The 17,721-nt window shown below is 36.9% G+C and overlaps 1 protein-coding gene across 3 annotated transcripts in view; it reads left to right on the top strand.

The window, feature by feature from the left end:
* The window catches only part of ATXN7L1 (ataxin 7 like 1), a 122,051-nt gene that overhangs the window by 29,037 nt on the left and 75,293 nt on the right, over positions 1–17,721 (top strand). For 2 of the 3 annotated variants that reach the window (XM_062582141.1, XM_062582090.1), the window contains exon 3: positions 14,889–14,993. In XM_062582141.1, the coding sequence (XP_062438125.1) occupies positions 14,889–14,993 (105 nt within the window). Of the gene's footprint in view, positions 1–14,001; positions 14,036–14,888; positions 14,994–17,721 lie in introns of those variants that run through there. The other variant, XM_062582101.1, reaches the window with a different exon arrangement.

The following is a 17,721-nucleotide window of genomic DNA, read 5'->3' as shown; positions in this document are numbered from 1 at the left end:
AAAAAAGAAAAGGGGGGGACAGTTTAATGTACTTAACATTCTAGGTTCCATTTTCTAATATTTGATGTATTGACTACAGAATTTCTTTATTATATTTTGTGCAGTAGCCTACAGAAACACTTGCAACTGCAAGTTCATGTAGCATTTTGGAAACATATACTAAGGGTTGTGCTTGGAAGTCCCTTTCTTTGGATGCAGGGGTTTGTACATGTACAAAGTACTGTAAGGTGAGGACTTTTGCCTCTAGTTAGTGTGAATTGCCACAGTATGGATGTGAAAGAAATGTGACTTGGACATTCTGTCACCTCTTATATTTTACATCATACTTCAAAAAGATCCTGGAAGTATATCATTTCAGGTAAGAGGAAAGGTAGGTGTAATGTCATCTGGTTGAAAGTGTAGCTGAAGATAAATTTTAGGAGAGACTAGTTTCATGAGAGTCAATATTCCTGAAGAGAAGTGCTGTTAGAGGTGTAGGAGGTAGTATGGTAAAGGCACAGATAGCTGCAGAAGAGTAAATTAAAGAGTCAGCGTGAGAGTTATTTGTGTCCTTTCAGAATAGCAGTAAAATGCGTATGTTTTCATATGATATCCAGATACTGATAAAAAACGAACAGGCACCTTGCATCTTAAGCAAGAGGAGAGTCCTGAGTTTGTAAGGTGTTCTTTGCACTTCGTTTCTGTTGAAGGGAGAATTGAAGAAACAAAAGAGAAGTACCTTTTGGTATCATTGGACTTGGAGGTTATGAAAAGGCAGGTGGTTGGTTACTGGAAGAATTTTGAAATTGATATATGTGGCTGCCTAGAAAGTGCCATCTTTAAATTTATTTAGTCAACTTTTTCATGTTGCAGATTGCTTCACTTGTAAAGAGCATATGTGTTGTAAATGTCATGACTAATTAGGTTCAGAAGCTGCTTCTGATTGCTTTGAGGTGCAAAGTGTTTAGTTACATTTGACTTTTCTTTTAGTTACGCTTTTGAAGAGCTGACAGCCCCAGATACTGAAATTGGCTATAGAACAGGTAAATAGCAAATTATCTCAGAGCATCTTTTGATGTGACTTGCCAAAGATTAGCTCATTTTCTATCAATGATGTCCTTGATCTAGCTCATTTTCTATCAGTGATGTCCTTGATCTAGCTGAGATTATATCTGTTGGGAAACTTGTTCTTAAAAAATTTAATTACCTAGTTGCCGCCAAATATTTTATAGTTGGTATGAATCATTAGCCATTTGCTTTAAAGTAGCAATCTAATTGTGAAAGGTTATGTATTCCAAACTTGTAATTTTTCTGAATACTGCATTTTTTTCTTAGATGTACTGAAGCAACTTTTTTTTCTTATTTGTCATAAAGAAATAAAAACTTGATTGTGAAAAGGTACAGAATACTTTGGGAGAGGAGATATTAGGGTTTTTGTAAGGATAACTTGGTGTTGTTGGATAACTTTGAAAGCAAAAATCAAAAGTAATTTGCTTTCTTACAGAGTATTTAAAAGCAGCACTTAACCAGCAATCTGTTTTTTCTTGGGCTGGCAAAACTTTCAAATACCTGACTTTTCTTGAAGCCATGTGGGTTTTTTTGAGCGTTTGATATGGTATGAGACAAATAAGGCTCTGTTTCACTTCCTGATCTCTCCTGTTCCACTAAGAGGTAAGATTTGGGAAAGGTTTGGGACTTTGCTGTCTATAGGCGCTTGACAGAGAAATGCAATTGTTTCAATTAGGCGGCTGCGGAAGAATCACTTTCTCTTCTTTCAGATTTAGTCCATACCTAATGGTAAAAGAAGAGGAGAAACTAGATTTGAATTTTCTTTGAGTTTTCTGATGGCTGAGTTGTGGAATATAAGGAAATACTGACTATCTTCAGCAGTAATGGATTTTCTGACAGCAGTAAGTAACATAACACCTGATGAAATGAGAACGGCGTGGGGGTTTACTCTTCCTATATATGGACAAGCAATGGCATATTTAATATTTTGTAAAGTGATGTAGGTGAAATTAGGGTTTTTGGTTTTCCTTATTTACTGTTTTCCTTCCTAGAAAAATTGGAAGCGTGTACTCAGTCATCTTTTTAGAAACACTTTCCTAGACTGTCTTTAATGTTGTTGTTGTTACTGTTATAAAAGTTGGGTAATCTTGTTGGTAGGAAGCTAGGCTAGAAAACTATGAGAACATGGTGTTTATAGGACTACTTTTTTTTTAACATTTAATAGCTTATACTCCTACTCAAAAAGCAGAGTTTCTATAAAGAATACCTAATAAAAGTTTTATTTCATAATTTCAGAGAAGAAAAATATTTGCTGTAACTGCATGTGCCCCTTCGATCAGAAAATGCTCCTTTAAAGATATTAAAATTTCTTTAAGTCTTTGTGATAGTATCGCAGTTGTCCTACAGCAGTTCTAAAACATACTGAAAATTATCTTATTCATCGCTTGTTTTATAGGAATAGTGAAGTCCCAGCCACGATGAAGGGCCCCTTTGTGGCTGCAATGTATGGACAAATAGTAAGAGAATACTGAAAGGCAGCAATCTAAACAGACAAGGCAGACAAAGACCATATTATCCCCATTTTAGGGATGGGATACTGAGGCACAGAAAAATCTAATCAGGGTCATACAAGAATGTCGTTGTGGAGCCAGGAATTAAGCCAGATCTCCTTCAGTCCAGTTGCAGTGCCTTAATCCACAACGTTGCTCTTCTGCAGAACATAATGTAGCTTCCCAAGCTAGAATGTGAGTGCCAGTCATGCCTTGCTGAGCAGTTAAGAAGAAAACGCCAGTTGAAGAATTAAGGTCTGTTTCATGGCAGTCTGCACAGAAGAAATAGGAATGACACTTTTTTTTTTTTTTTTTTAGCACTGAACTTTTTTCCTGAGGACTGTTTGACTCCCTAGTCAATGTATTAACATGTACTGACGAGCAAATATAAGAACAAAACCTGCCATCCTTGTCATATTTCATTGCTAACACATTCCTAAAGAATGATTTTACTAAAATAGAAAGTGTTGCAAATTAATTGTTTGGGTTTTTTTAAACACTTCTAGTCTTTTATTATTATTTATTTATTTATTTATTTAGGCTCCTCAGTAATACCAGAGTTGTTTTTTTTTTCTTTTTAAACTTAATGTTTTGGTACACTTGATATGCCTTACAGCTACAGTTTTAACAAGTGAAGAAAAATAAGGAAAAAACACTTCAGTGCTTACAGATCATTTTTACAGTAGGTTAAGGTAGTACACTGTTTTTGTAATTTGAAGGAAGGTTATTTATTTACAATAGAAAGCTTCAAATCTTTACACGAAGGAAGTCCGTGTGGAAACTCTGCTGGTCTGAGACCCAGCAATAGCATATCTGCATCATTAGCAAATACTTTAGGATTATTGTGCTATAATACAGAAAACAGGTTATGATGGGCTGAAGAGGTGAGAAGATTGACATGGTTTATGCTATCAGAAGTAATGTTTATGGTGAACTAAGATCTAAATAAATTTCTTTAGTAACTCTACCTATTTCTCAGCTATTCTGATAACCTTGCAATAGCTCATATTGTCCTTTAAGGTAGACAGCCTGAAAGTAAGTCTAAATTTGAATATGAAAATTTTTTTGCAAGAGTTTCCTTGATGTAGAGAAAGGCCTGCATTTTCTACAGAACAAATTCTTGTATTTTTGAATGACTACTCCGAATTTTTTATTTTACTACTTTTAAAAAAAAAGTCCTACCTAGTGTCCTTTTAGGAAGAAATATTCTTTTTATGTACATAAAACAGGTTCTTGGAGTGTATATTACTGTTAGTTCCACTGCAGTGATCCATACCACTCAAATGTGACACAAGGCATTTTTTTTAACTGTGAATGTCAGGTTTTGTCAGCAGATGTTCGAAACTATAGTCTTCCCCAGGCAAAGTCAGGCGGAGGTAGTAACAGTTGTTCCTGGTAGTTCCTCATATAGTTCCTCAGTTTTTTCTCAAGACAGGATAGGTCTTGGTGAATGTCCTAGTTGTTACTACTTTGCTAAATTTAAATGAATACACAGGTAGGCCTTTTTTTTAATCTTTCATTGCAACCACTGTGATTTTGTCACCAACCTCTAGACTAAACTTTGCTGCTCAGTTAAGTCAAGCAACCAAAAAATAATAATAATAAAAAAAATAAAGCTGACCGAGAAGCTTGGCCTTATAAAAAAGAGAAAAGGACAGGGAGGATCTAGAACTACCCAGTCATGAGGAGAAGCAGCAGATTGCAGCTAGCAGTGTTTCCTTCATATTAAATCTGCACTCAGAGTGAAATTTAGGCAGATCCAGGTCCACTGGGACCAGGATAAGATCTGCATTAATACAGACTTTGGTCATAGCCACAATACATTGTATATAGGCAGCTTCCCAAGATAACAGTTGTTCTCAATCATCATTAATCTAGTATGTTTTGCCACCTGTCAAGCAGAGTTATCTCCTTCAAATTCTGCAGGTTTCACTTTCAAGGAACTGAAAAACCTTTTTTTGTCCCCCAAGTATCGTTGGCCTTGTTGGCTGGCTCAGTGCGAGTCTTGGCAAGGTCGTAAATCACCTATGTTTGGATGGATGCCAGTATTGCTGTAGAGGTATGTTTTTAGAGAAAACTGTCATCTTCACTGAAAAGGGGGAAAAAGCCTTATTTTACCATTAGCATCCTTAGCAAGGCTCCTAGTGCCAAACTATCAAGGAGAATTAGATCTCTAATTGGAGTATTTGAGTCACCTGTTCAACAAAAGATGTCCTAGTTGTCACCAGTATTGTGTTTTCACATTAACGCTAGCCAGCTTAATGTATGCAGACTGTCAGGACTCTACTGACTTGTGGTAGTCCAGTAGGCTTTTCTAAAACTTATTATTATGTCAGGTACCAATGAGGGTTGCCCTCTCCACTAATGAAAGACAGCAGTACAAAGTTATTGCCCTGTGACAGTCATCAACTGTTGTAATGCCAATGGTGAAAGCTGAGGAGAAGTGCCAGGTATCTTTTCATAGTTTTAAGTATTACATAGCTTAGAAATAGAAGAAAAATTGAGAAATATATTAAAATGGTTCATTTCAACCTGCTTTTGATATCTCCAGATCTTCACCTTGCTACTTTTGCAGTACCAAGATGTTCTCATTGTTTCTTTGCCTCTTCAGGATATATGCCATATCTGAAATCTTAGCCGTCTCGTGTTGCTGAAGGTCAAACGCCTATTTCAGGAGAGCCATATATCAATCTGAACTGAAATTTAGTCCTGTCGTCCATAAAGGATGCTATGTGAACAGATCACATTTGCAGCAAGACCTCTACTGATACATGCAGAGGAAATACAAATTGTTTTGTTACTATATAGTGGTTCTTGAACTCTTGACTCTGTAGTCAAGGTGTATCTTCTGACATTTACTTTGAATTACGATGAAAGTGAAGATGATTTCCAGTTGTTCTTCCCTTTATAGCCAGGCTTTAGGAATTTAAGAAATCAAAAGATTGATGCAGAAACTAATAACTCTCCTACACATTCTCTCTTCTTTGTGTGCACACGTGTGTGAGCACACTTGCTCACTTTAAAGGTTTTCTGATAGTGATATATGTGAGTCTACAAATTAATCCACTCTTTCTGCAGGATGAGAAAGTGTCCTGATGAAAGCTTCTTTGCAGTGTTTTCCATAATCATGAATTTGAGAGTAGGTGTGCTATATGCTCTACAAATGCAATGTCATCGCTGCTTCTGGATATGGAGTGCCTAGTCTGGATCCTTATAAATAATATATGTTCAGTTTTGGCTGTCATTTAATAATGATGTTGCTGTCCTAATGATCTCCTGACAGAAGCAAGATGAAATTGGTAGCTGAAGATAATATGTTTGATTATTTTCCCTACCAGTTGCAGTTGGTCTAGAGATGTTTTTTGGCACACACAATCTCCTTGAAGCCCAAAACCCAGATCCAGCTGTTTAACAGTTCGTCTAATTGAAGATACTGTGTACGTTTACATGACTCTTTTACCTTCCCTTCAAACATATGAAAGTCTATTTTCTTCTTGTATGTTTCCTTGAGTATGTTTTGCCATCTGCTGGTCTGAGACCCTGCAATGCTCACCTTGATTTTGAGGGTAGTTATTTAACTGATGAGTGTGAGTTTGAGGTTTTTTCTTTGTGTTTCTGTCTTTGGAGCTTAATACCTAAACTGAAAGCAACTTTACCACATGATAGGATTTTCTTTCCTTTTTTACTTCCACGTATTGACCTTAAGCAATTTTATAATACAATACTTCGTAAGAAATTGCTTCTATTCCTCGAATAATGTTGACATATGTGACTCTGGAGGGATCTTAAAATGCAAGTATGTGAGGAGGAGGGTCCTTGAGATTATTTCCCTGCAGTGTAATCTAATCATTACAAAAAGTTTAAATAAAAACAGTTAAAATTTTGTAGGCAATATTTTGATTTTGCTAGAGTTGTTAAATTGTTCCATGTCCATAAATTATGATCATACTTACTAGTTAAAACTAAATGTTGTGTAATTGAAATGAGTGATCAGTCCTAAAATATAACTCTAATTCGTCTTTCAGCAGCATTTTTGATTTCTTAGCACTGGCTTTGTTGCCTGTCACCCTGCTAAACTGTCTTTTGCCTTTGCTGTTTGGCCTTGTTCCACTCTCTAAGTTCTTCTGTGCTGACTTGAGAATGGTCTGTGCCATGAAAGATCTCTTAGTGCCATCTGGACCTTCCTAGGATTATCTTCCTGTCGCACCAGTCCTGAGCTGTAGAGGTCAGTGCAGATGTCCTCTAAACTTTACTAACATATTTTAATAGCATCAATGTTTGCGTTAACCCAGTAGTATAAACCCCCAGTATAAAAGCTTAATGTTAATCAGAATCCACATAACCATTCAAACAGATCTTCCCATGATGCGCAACCCTCTCCTGATGTGCTTGGCTTTCCTTAGTGTTATTACCTACACTCTTCAAATCAAAAAACAATGAGATCTTTAAATGAAAGACAGGCAATAGGGTGTCTTGTGTTTAGGAACTGGAAAAATAAAAGTTAACCAGTCTGGTTACACTGTACAAAATAATAGAAAAATTAAATAGTGAAACACGAACAAAGTTTTAAAGATCAGTCTACTAATCTAAAGTGTTAGAAATTTGCAAAGAATTATGTGAAAGGAGATGATTTACAAATACCTTTGGTTACTGCTATCTTTAATTCTCAACAAAGCATTCGGAGACAAGTAACTTTATTTTTACAAAGCTACTTTTTGGAGCCAAAGGTGTTTCCTAAAAATCTGTGTGACAGATTTTACAGTGAACTAGAAGGGGCTGCTCTTACACAGCAATACCTTTCTCCTGATTAAGAGTCGTCTTGAATTTGCCATACCAGCACCTGACTTCAATCAGTTTGAACTCTTGTGGAACTGCAGCCAGTCTTACAGTTGAAACAAAAAAACTGGAAAATAACTCAACGTAAATGTTTTTTGTGTGACGTTACAAAAAAAAGCCATTGCAGAGGAAATTAAATGCCCTTGCAAACACAAAATTGTTGATGAACCCTTTATCAGTTTATTATGTGTTGGAGGGTGTACTTTATCAGAGTTGTTGTACAGAGAGTGAAATAATGACTCTGTAAGCAGATGAACTGTCTTCTACTAAATTCATCAGCTATGGGAGTATGTGCTCCCATACGAGCAAATTCTAAAACTGAGGGGTTTTTCAGGAGGAGAAACCTGCATTAGCTACTGCATTATCCTCCAGGTATTTTAGGACGTGGAAAAAACAAGATTTCTTGGCTTTATAGTAGGTAGGATGCTTTCTAGACATATGAAATTTGGAATTTCTCTTCCAGTATTCATTAGTCTGAGTGGCACAGGCAATTCTGATTTTGTGTTGCCAGATTGTTTTAGACTAGGATTGCAAATAGCCTACAAAAAATTCACAAAAGTCTTCAGAATTCTACAAAAACAGTTTTTATTATATTTTTCCATGTTTATTTCTTTTCTTTTTGAGGTATAAGGCCTTATGCAAAATACTAATGTCAGTGATGTGTAGATCACTTTATAATCTCTTCCAAACAGATTGTTATTCTAAAAGATATACAGATACTAATCTGCAATATTTGTTTTAATCACTAATTAGTAATTATCAGCATTTTTTTTCTTTCATTATGGGTGTTTGGAAATGGAAGGCACCACTCCCATGTTGATAGAGTTTCAAAATACTTTGTCCTGTGATAGTGCAGTGCAGTATGAAATCCTCAGTCAATGGGGGTGGTATTTCCTGCATAAACTATAATTAATGGAAAATTCCCAACATTCTTTAGGATTACTAGCATCTTCATGATTGCTCTAACCTGGGAGGCAGCATACCGTTTGATGTCGCTGGTCTTCGTTAAAGGTGTCACCATCTAGACTCTACTGCACAGACACTGTCTATCAAGTCTGTTTGCTGCTTTTTTTTTTCCCCCTACCTTTTATTTTTTTCCCTTCTTTTGGTCACTTGTTTTTCATTTGTTGTTGCCATTGTTGAAAAGTCCAATATTTGTTTTCTTTTCATTATTCACTCACGGTTTTAGCATGCAGAGTCTTTGGTCTTTTGTATTAACACCCAAAGGACATTAGTCAGGACTTGTACCAGTTGTTTGGCACTATGCAATTTCTGTCCTTAAATACTGAATTTTAATTTTGGCTCAAATTTATGGTTACTTCCGCTAGGATCTATCTTTTATTTCATCAGAAAAGAAACTGGCTTGAGCGTTACTTTGTGATTCTGACTGAAGTTAGCCCTGATTTGAGAAGCGGCTTGGAGTAAATGAAGTTCAGCTCTTTAAGTTTAAATTATTCTGCGATTAGTTACAACTGTGACTGGCATTTTCAGGGGTAAATACAAATGATACTGGATAACTAACTGCTAAAGCAGCTTACCTACTTTTACTTAAAAAGGAAAACCAAAGGAGAATAGAAGTGCTGTTATTAAATGGAAGGAGTCTGACATTTATTTCTAAGATGACTGTCCTGTCTATGCAAGCATGTTTGAATGCTGTCTTAATAATGCACTGAAGACATCTTTATATTGTTTGTTTCAAGTTTCAATTCACCGTTCAGATTACTTACATTTGAGATTACTTTAAAAAAATTAAAATTACTCTCATGCACTGAAAGATTTTCTGCATTTCATCATTTCTGAGTGATTCAGAGATCTGCCCTTCCTCTGGATCGGAAGGGGAATACTAAGCACATTTCTAGATAGAAATTTTTAAAAACATATCTTCAAGAGCTGAAGATCCAGATGGATTTGTTTCTTGTTCCATTGCAACTACATTTTTTTTAAGCTTTTCTTTTAGTCTTAAACAGGTGTGACTTGAATAGTTCATATATATGTTTATATGTGTGTTCACATCGCCTAATGTTTTCAGAACAAAGCAAAATGCCATCATTAAAAAAATAAAATTTCCCATGTAGTATTGTGAAGTCTTATTGTTCGACAACCTTAATTCTTCAGTGAAAGAATGTTCTGGATTGTTTCTAGCCTGTGTTTTATTGTGTAGTTGGATATGATTGGATTATGAATTATATAAAATTCCTTACTCATTTTTATATGTCATTGGTTTTGACTGTTAGTAAAATAATTCCTTTGTGTGTGTTATTATAGAAGATAAAAAGTCATATCTGACATTTGCAGTTTTGTGTTTGTGCCATAGTTTGCAGAAGCAACGTTTTCTTTTGTTTCTATGATATCTGTGTTTTTAATGCATGTTTTACCAAGCTGAAGTCTTACAAAATTGTCATATGGCAACAGCTGCCTTTGTTTGCACTTGTTAATAACGTAAAAACTATAAGCAGAAGTTGCATTTGATTTCTGAGCACCACAGTAAAGTACGTACACAGTAATACTTGGTTTCATATTTTCATCCACAAAAGTCAGGATTCCTAGAGAGCAGTCACTGTTTCTGATTTCCTGTCTTGGGTATTTTTCACATGATACGGGGCACTATCACATCCCGTTAGTCAAGTTGTTAATTTGCAAGGCAAAGCTCTTGTTGGTGTACAGTATCGATAGGCATGGCTGGCCAAAAGATTTCATTTTGGGGGGATGGTGATTACATAGGCAAGGAGTGGAATATGTGTAGGTAGCGCTTCACCAAAATCTACAGTTACTAGAGTAATATAAGTTATCTGCTCTTTCTGCCGTCTATTCCAGATCTTCTGAAAGCATCTCCCAGTAAAGCAAGGTAACTCTCATAGGGGACCGTGGACTTTTACTTTGCAGAAAGGGTGAGAAGTTCTTTCCAACCTTACGCTTACTGCTGCCCGTGTTTGCAGTTAAGAATGTGCAGAGCACAGCTTCTGGCCGAGATTATCGTGCCTGAGATGGGAAACGCAGACATCGGTCGCTTTGTTTCTCCTTTATGGGGATCCTAGTGACAGCAGAAACCAAATATGCTTCCCAGTTCCTCTCCCACTTCTGCACTTCCCTGTTCTTTTTGTACTTTGACAATGATTTTGGTATTATTTGATGGTTGCTGACCTTATTCTGAGGTATCTGCTGTCATCTTCTGTGCTCTTTCCTCCTTATCCCGTGAAGAGGTCGTTCCCAAACTGCCCTTGAGAAGAACTGTTTTCTTCTCCAAAAGTCCACCTGTTCTGAAATGATGATCAGTGTTTTCCAGTGAGCATGTGCTCAGGTGTGATCGTTCCCTTTAGGTGATAAAATATTTTTCGGGGAGGCCACTGACCCTATTGCACATACAAGGTCCTGATTGTTCTTCAGTCTGGTTTTGGCATTTTGAGAGTGTCAAAAATAACCCTTCAACTCTGGTTATTTTGAGGAGGACACAAAAGTATTGGGCACAAACAGCAGGGATTTGGCTGCAAGAGGGTCTTTGTGGGAGGCCACCATGAACTGCCCCGTGCTGGTCCTCAGTGGCTCCGAAAAGGATGCAGACAGCCCATTGCACACCAAAGCGGCGGCTGCTCAGAGGGACACGTGGCTCTGCTGCTCCAGCGTACCTGAGAGAGGGCAGCCGCTGCTGGTAACACTGGGGACAGGGGACTCGGGAGGGGGACACGTGAGGACGCACGTGAATGGGAGCAGATGCGAAAGGGGACATGGAAGGAGAAACATCTGGAGAAATGAGATGGGGGAGGCAGATGGCAGCAGAAGAGAGCCACTGGACACTGTCCCCACCTCCTGCACCCGAGGGACAGGGCCCTGAGTGTACGCCAGGGCGAGAAGGAGGGGGCGAGACGGCCCTCAGGGGTGGGGAGACTCCACCAAAGTGGAGCCTGAGGAAGGGTGTTTCCCTGAGTGCTTATTTAATTGTTTATGTCTTTATTTTCAGTATCCAAAAGGGTAATTCAGACATCTTAACTGGTAACAAATTGAGTGAAATTCCCTGAGTGGAGACCATTTTGTCTGTGGCACACGGTAGCATTGAACTGTTACTGTTTTTTTTTTTTTTTTAATGGCTAAAAATGCATATACTTATTTATATCTTCTACTTCCTTTTTCATTTCATATTTTCCTTGTTTTCTTCATTGTAAATTCTCAGATATGGATTGCATTTGTAATATTATCATGCCTAGTAAAGTGAGTCTCTGGGAGGAATTTCTAGGGAGACAGTATTTACGCTTGGTACGATTTTTAATTTTAAAGAAAAATTGTGTACTGTGTAGGTGGTCATAAATTGTGAGTTTAATCTTGAAATTTGATTTGTATCAATCCTGCTAACATCAGTGGAACTGCTAAGGTGAGTTAAACCTGTGTCTGGCATTTGCCAGACCTGACAAATTTTCCCTTTTACAAATTCCTCTGTAACAAACCTTTAAGGAATCATGTCTGAAGGATAGTATTTAGTTAATTTTTTTAGCTTCAGTGATTAAATAATCACAATAATTTATGGTACCTCTCTTATTTCTGCTTTTCAAACTGGTCATCAGCCCTTGGGGTTCTTGGATTTGTTTAAGTGGCTCTGTGACAGGTAACTAATAACAGCGGGTTTAATGCCAGAGGACTGGCATTTACCACAGAGATTTGCACCTCCACTGGATTATTTCTTAGAATCTTCAATTTGAAGAAAACTTCCAAAGTGCCACTTTTCCTAACGTCATACACTGCATCTCTGCATCATCGTTTTGGTGCTGGGTTTATCATGCTACTGTTTTGGTATGTTCTCCTATATATCTGCTTGGTTTCTTAGCATCTCAGCTTCTGCCACTTCAAAATCATTAAAAAATCCTGAATCCTGTTATTTCCCAAGTGCTGTGCTGTTTGCCAGGTCGTGCGGTATAGTCACAAATAATAGCATCTTTCCTTCACCACTCCCTCCTTCATAGTGTCTGGTGAAAATAGAGATGATGCTGTGATCCTGCAAACTAACCTGATTTCTAATCCTGTCCATGACCTTGAATGGATTTGTGCGGTATTAATACCTTATATGTTTTTATAAGTTACTGCCAGACTTCATAAAACTCAGACTCTCACCCCGCCAGACTTCATATGCCTCAGATAGAGGCCTATTTTGAAGTCCAGTGTAGAGCTGTAAGGGTTAAATGGACTTGAAAAGTTTAGAACAGGAAAAAAAGATGTAGCTTTTAAATATCTTTTATGTTTGCAAAGGGCAAAGTCTGTTTGTTTTCACAGCAAAATAATTTCTGGGCTATTTGAACAATAGAAAAATTATTTTTAGTTGTTGAGATGTTTTAACCATTTTTGAAATATTTTATAAATATAATTAAATACATGTTTTTGAGCTGAGATTTTTGTGTCAAATTATATCTTAAACGAATAATCTTCCCTGTGGAGTTTACAAGGTTGTCAGTGGGAATCTCTATGCTCCCAATTGGAAACAGATCCTTGGCTAAGAATTGCTAGTGTGAAGTGATTTTTAAGATCGCTGACTTAATCCAGAGGCTAAGGTAGAATAAATTATTTCCAGAATTTTAAAATTACCGTATTAAAAGCGAGAGTAAAACAAACAGGCCTGCCCTAGTGTCTGGCTAGTTCTTTTGCTTGTTTGTTTTACTAGTGCCATCAGAGGAGATTTAATCAAAGCATGTGATTTTGGCTTCATGAGTACTAACACTAACAAAAGCAAGAAATTATAGAAGTTGTTGTATCTAACTAATGAAATACTTCAAGCTTACATTGAATTTGTTGATAGCATTCATCTGTAATGCATTTGAAGACCTGGTTAGTCCAAGACTAATAGTGGCAAGAGGTGGTAATTAGTTAGTCTTTCAACTGGATCTCCTAATCTGGTAAGAGCAGTACCAGGGGAGACTTCTGCTTTTCTGGGGATAGAGAAAATGTTCACATCTGATCAGGCTATATCGTACCTCAGGGTCAGCAGTGGTGGTTTCTGCCCAAAGATACTTGAATGAGAATCTTTGGGTCTATTTGTGATACTGCCTAAATTAGCGTGAGGGTGGTTGCCCTATCCCTATGTTGGCTTCTCAGGGACTGAAGATACTTTTTCCTTCCAAGTGCTGCCATCATAAGGAACAGTATTACTCAAGTGGGAATTCTGCCTGAGCCTGTAGCTGCTGCGTAAGAAATAATAAATAGGGCAAAGTAGTAAACGGGACAAAATCATTCAGAATGTTTGTCTTCAGTAATAACTAATGAAATAAATTACCAGATTAAGTTACCCTTTGGAAACAAAGCCTATTTTTTAAAGAAAAAATGTCCATGTCAAAAATGCATTGGAGAAGTAATATTTAATCATTGATGTGTTTATCAGTCATAGCTGCTGTTGTGCGTTTTGCCCTGAGATCTATCGTTTGCTCCTGCTTACATGCCTGCTCAAATACTGCCAAGCTGATATTTAAACCTGAGTGAGAAGTTGCATTTGCAAGTTCTCCGATAGACTTCAGATGCTGCTGACTAACATTGGAGTGCCATCTTAACGGTGCCTTTAAATGAAAAGGTCACTGCCCTGTTCTGAAGGGCAGTGTGATCTGCGTGGCTGGCGCTGCATTAGGAACCACGTGTCTAATATAGACACCTTCCTTTAGCAACACTGGGTGCGGTGACATGATCTCACACAAGTGAGTAAGAGTGATGTAAGAAGTTACGACCCTCTAAGCTGAAGTGTGGTGAATGAGTAAGTCAGCTTGTCCTGAAGTTGTAGCAATGCAAAATGACACAAGTTAACTCACTTGTAATTTTAGAGCTTTTAAGCCTTCAGTGTAATTAAAACAAACCCATTTTATTCCGTGTTTGTAATGGCTTAAGATTGCATGTGTTGCACTATTGTATCTCAGCTGCGAGGATTAAATGCCTCTGATAGTTTGATTGTACCCATTGATAGATTTCATGAAATTCCTCATGCCTTCACTGAGAAATACCTCATTCACTGTCTCTGTTTCTTCCCAGAGCCATGACATCTGAGTCAAAACTGGGGTGGCATTCCTGACTGTATTTTAAGCTGTAGTATCCTTGACCTTGGTCAAATAACTAGCTTTTAAACATGAGACTTTCTCTGGCAAACTGTAGTCAAGCTTAGAATATTTTAACATAGAGCATAACTCATGCACTATGTTTTCTAAAATAACCCTTAGCAGAGATGTTAAGAGATGCACTTTTTCTTTTATTTCTACAATTGGCTGGTATAAAAATGTTTAGTCCACTTCTTTGTAGTCAGTGTTAAGACAAAGATGTTGCTGCCTGTATTCTGACTCAGAATGAGGTGATGTGATTGCATCCTAAGTATAGGGGACCTTGGCACGCAAAAGAGGAAAAAATTATTAACCTAGTAAGAAGGTCTTATGGAGCAATGTGTAAATTTGCTTTGTGTTAATTAATATAGTAGTAGTGGCCCTACAGTATTTTCATTTTTTCTTAATATATTCTTTAAAGCATAATTTCTAATTCTTGTATATATTTTTAACTTTCCCACAGATATGCACTTATTTGGCCATTATCCAGCTCATGATGATTTCTATCTTGTAGTGTGCAATATCTGCAATCAGGTAGTCAAGCCACAGGTTTTCCAGTCGCACTGCGGTAAGTGAATGTTTTCTTTCCTGAATTACAGTGCCAAACCAGCGTATGATTCTCAAGAATCATTGCATATGATCATGACAGAGGCATTGCAGATAGACTTTTCTGGTTATCTTGGGTTCTTTCCACAGAAAACATCAGGAATGCCTTCAAATAGGCATGTTTCCTGTAAAGAAAGTTTTTAAAATAATTATTCTAGAAGTTAGGCTTTTCAAATTGAACAAATTTTAATAAATTAACTTATTACAACAAAGAAATACTGTTAGCTAGATACTAGCTAGGTTAAAACTATTATGACATAACCTTGGTTTGTCTTATATCAAAGCTATACACTAAGATCAATGAGATACAGATCTATGTTAACTAGAATTTGGATGTTACGATGGATGGTTTTAAGATGGGATTTGCAGATAGGGGTTTATAGAGCTTATTTTTATATTTCTCATAGGGTTTAATTTTTTTAATGAATGATATTAAGTCACTTTCATTAAATTTCTCTTAAAATGTTAATTTGAGAAGCTGCAGAAATATGCAGATATTTATTTCTCAGTAGGACTCTACAGCAAGATGACAATTTCTAGGTTTTTTTTTTGTTTTGTTTTGTTTTTTTGTAAGTAGAAATGATTTAGTTAGGAAAAAGGTATATTTTTTTTAATTGATTAACAAACTACTTGTAATATTCCCTGAAAAACTTCATTCTAAGATCTGATTTATTTATTATTTGTCCAGAAGTTTATTTCTGTCTTCTAAGAGGATTGCAAAGTGTGATTGAAATGGTAGTTTTGTATGAGTTCTTTAATTTATTTTCTTAAAATTCAGTTAATTATGTTAGTTTGTAGGTGATTGCAAAATAAAGAATGATAGCTAGTACTGAGTTTGGGATCAATGAAATACATTAAGAAGGTCAAAAATGAATGACCCAGAAGGATTTTACTTGCTCAAAAACCACAATAGACTTCACAAATCCCATTTCTCTTTCACTCTTCTTGGCAATAAAGCAACTCAGTAAGTGAAAACTTAAGTGAAATGAACAGAAAATGTAAAAGTTTGTTTGCTTTGGAGGAGAGATTACCAAAATGCTACCGTGGTTTTATATGGATGGACTGCTAACGACCAACCAGAAGCAACTGCAATCATGCTGAAAGGCAGTTGTACTACTCAACAGTACCTTTGGCCTGGGTTTAAATAACTGTAAAAAAGTAAATTGCATTTTTAGTATCCAGTGAATAAGAAAAGATCTGAAAGCATTAGTATACTGGGAGAATGAAATATTAATTTAATTCACTTGGCAGGAAGAGAATCCAGAGTTTTAGTGAGTCATCTTTCTTAAATATTTGTTTCTCACACATAGCTATATATGTGGTTTCCTCCTGCCTAGATTCGGGTGTTTTATGGCTCTTTCAGTGACAGAGAAGCTTCTCTGCATATGGTCATAAGTACAGTGAGTACCATGACCTTAATTGATGCATTAATAAAATGTACTAGAGAACAGAAAAATCTTTATAGCACATGCTTCCGAATTCTTGACCACTGAAAAATGACTTGCTATATCTTTTCATAGTTACACTTTTTCTGGTCATGACATGCTGGTTTGGGGAGTAGGATGAGAGTTAGTCCTGTTTTCATGCAACAGGCATAGAGAACTACTAGAAGTGTTGATTGAAATGCTAGATCAGTGTTTTGGATTCTTTATCTGATAGTCAAAGTTGGTACAGGATTACATAGGCAAAACATCAGTTAAGCCTAAAGCTGTGCTTTTAGTTTTAGTTTAGTTAGAGTTGAGTTGTAGGCTTTGATCTGTTGATCCTAGTGACGCATCTCATGTTCACAGGCTTGTGTTTCAGCTAGAAGGGAGTGAACCTCACTATCAAGCCAAGGTTTATACAGAAAGCAAAGTTTTTCTCCTCACCTTATGTCCTGGGAGTCATGTTCCTTGTTAAGGGCTGAGCAGGAGTCACAGTGCAGCTGATCTTAGAGCTCGGTCCCCTCGTGTTGGAGGGGAAGGGCAGAATGCGGTGCAGTGCAGGGGTTCTCCCACAGTGTTTTCTTTCTGCAAAACCACTTTGAAAGGCAGAGCTGTTAGAAGTGTCTCCTCTCCATTCTTAGGAATGTGTTCCCACCACACATGGATCTGCAGAAGGAGTTTCCATGTATTGACTCCATGTGTTTGCTAGATTGGGACCTACACTGGAGGGAGAGGAGTTATCAGCACTCACAGGAGAGCTTGGATATCCAGAGTTTTGGCCTGAACATAACATGCATTACATCATACCATATAAGTATTTCATTAATGGTTCAAATATAGCATCATGTGTCACCAATGCTAAGGCAGAAGAGTTATATTTTGAAGAAGGTAGAAGAAACTTCTGGCTTTAGCAACAAGACATAAAATTGGGAAGCCCCCTTTAGGGGCTTCATTTTCAAAACCAGATAGGAAAATATGGAAGGGAAGGGGAAATGAATGTGAACTCTGTCAGCTGTAAAATTATTTTAATTTGTTGTATGGATGACCTTTGAAATAATATGTTCTGAAAAATGCTAGGCTACAAAATAAGCATACTCAAAAAGGTAAAAAAAAAAAAAATGTGTCATTGAAAAGTAAACAGCGTAAGAGTTTGCCTACAGGTTTATCTGTAAAGTAGAAATACAGCATAGGAAAGAAATAATGAGAAGTAACTGTAAGGCAGAAATGAAGATGGCCAAGGGAATTTAAACAGCCAGCTAGACAACA

The sequence above is a fragment of the Rhea pennata genome, chromosome 1, assembly GCF_028389875.1.
Source record: "Rhea pennata isolate bPtePen1 chromosome 1, bPtePen1.pri, whole genome shotgun sequence".
In the NCBI taxonomy this organism is placed as follows: Eukaryota; Metazoa; Chordata; class Aves; order Rheiformes; family Rheidae; genus Rhea; species Rhea pennata.
The sequence above is the reverse complement of the archived record's forward strand: the minus strand, read 5'-3'. Positions and strand labels throughout refer to the sequence as shown.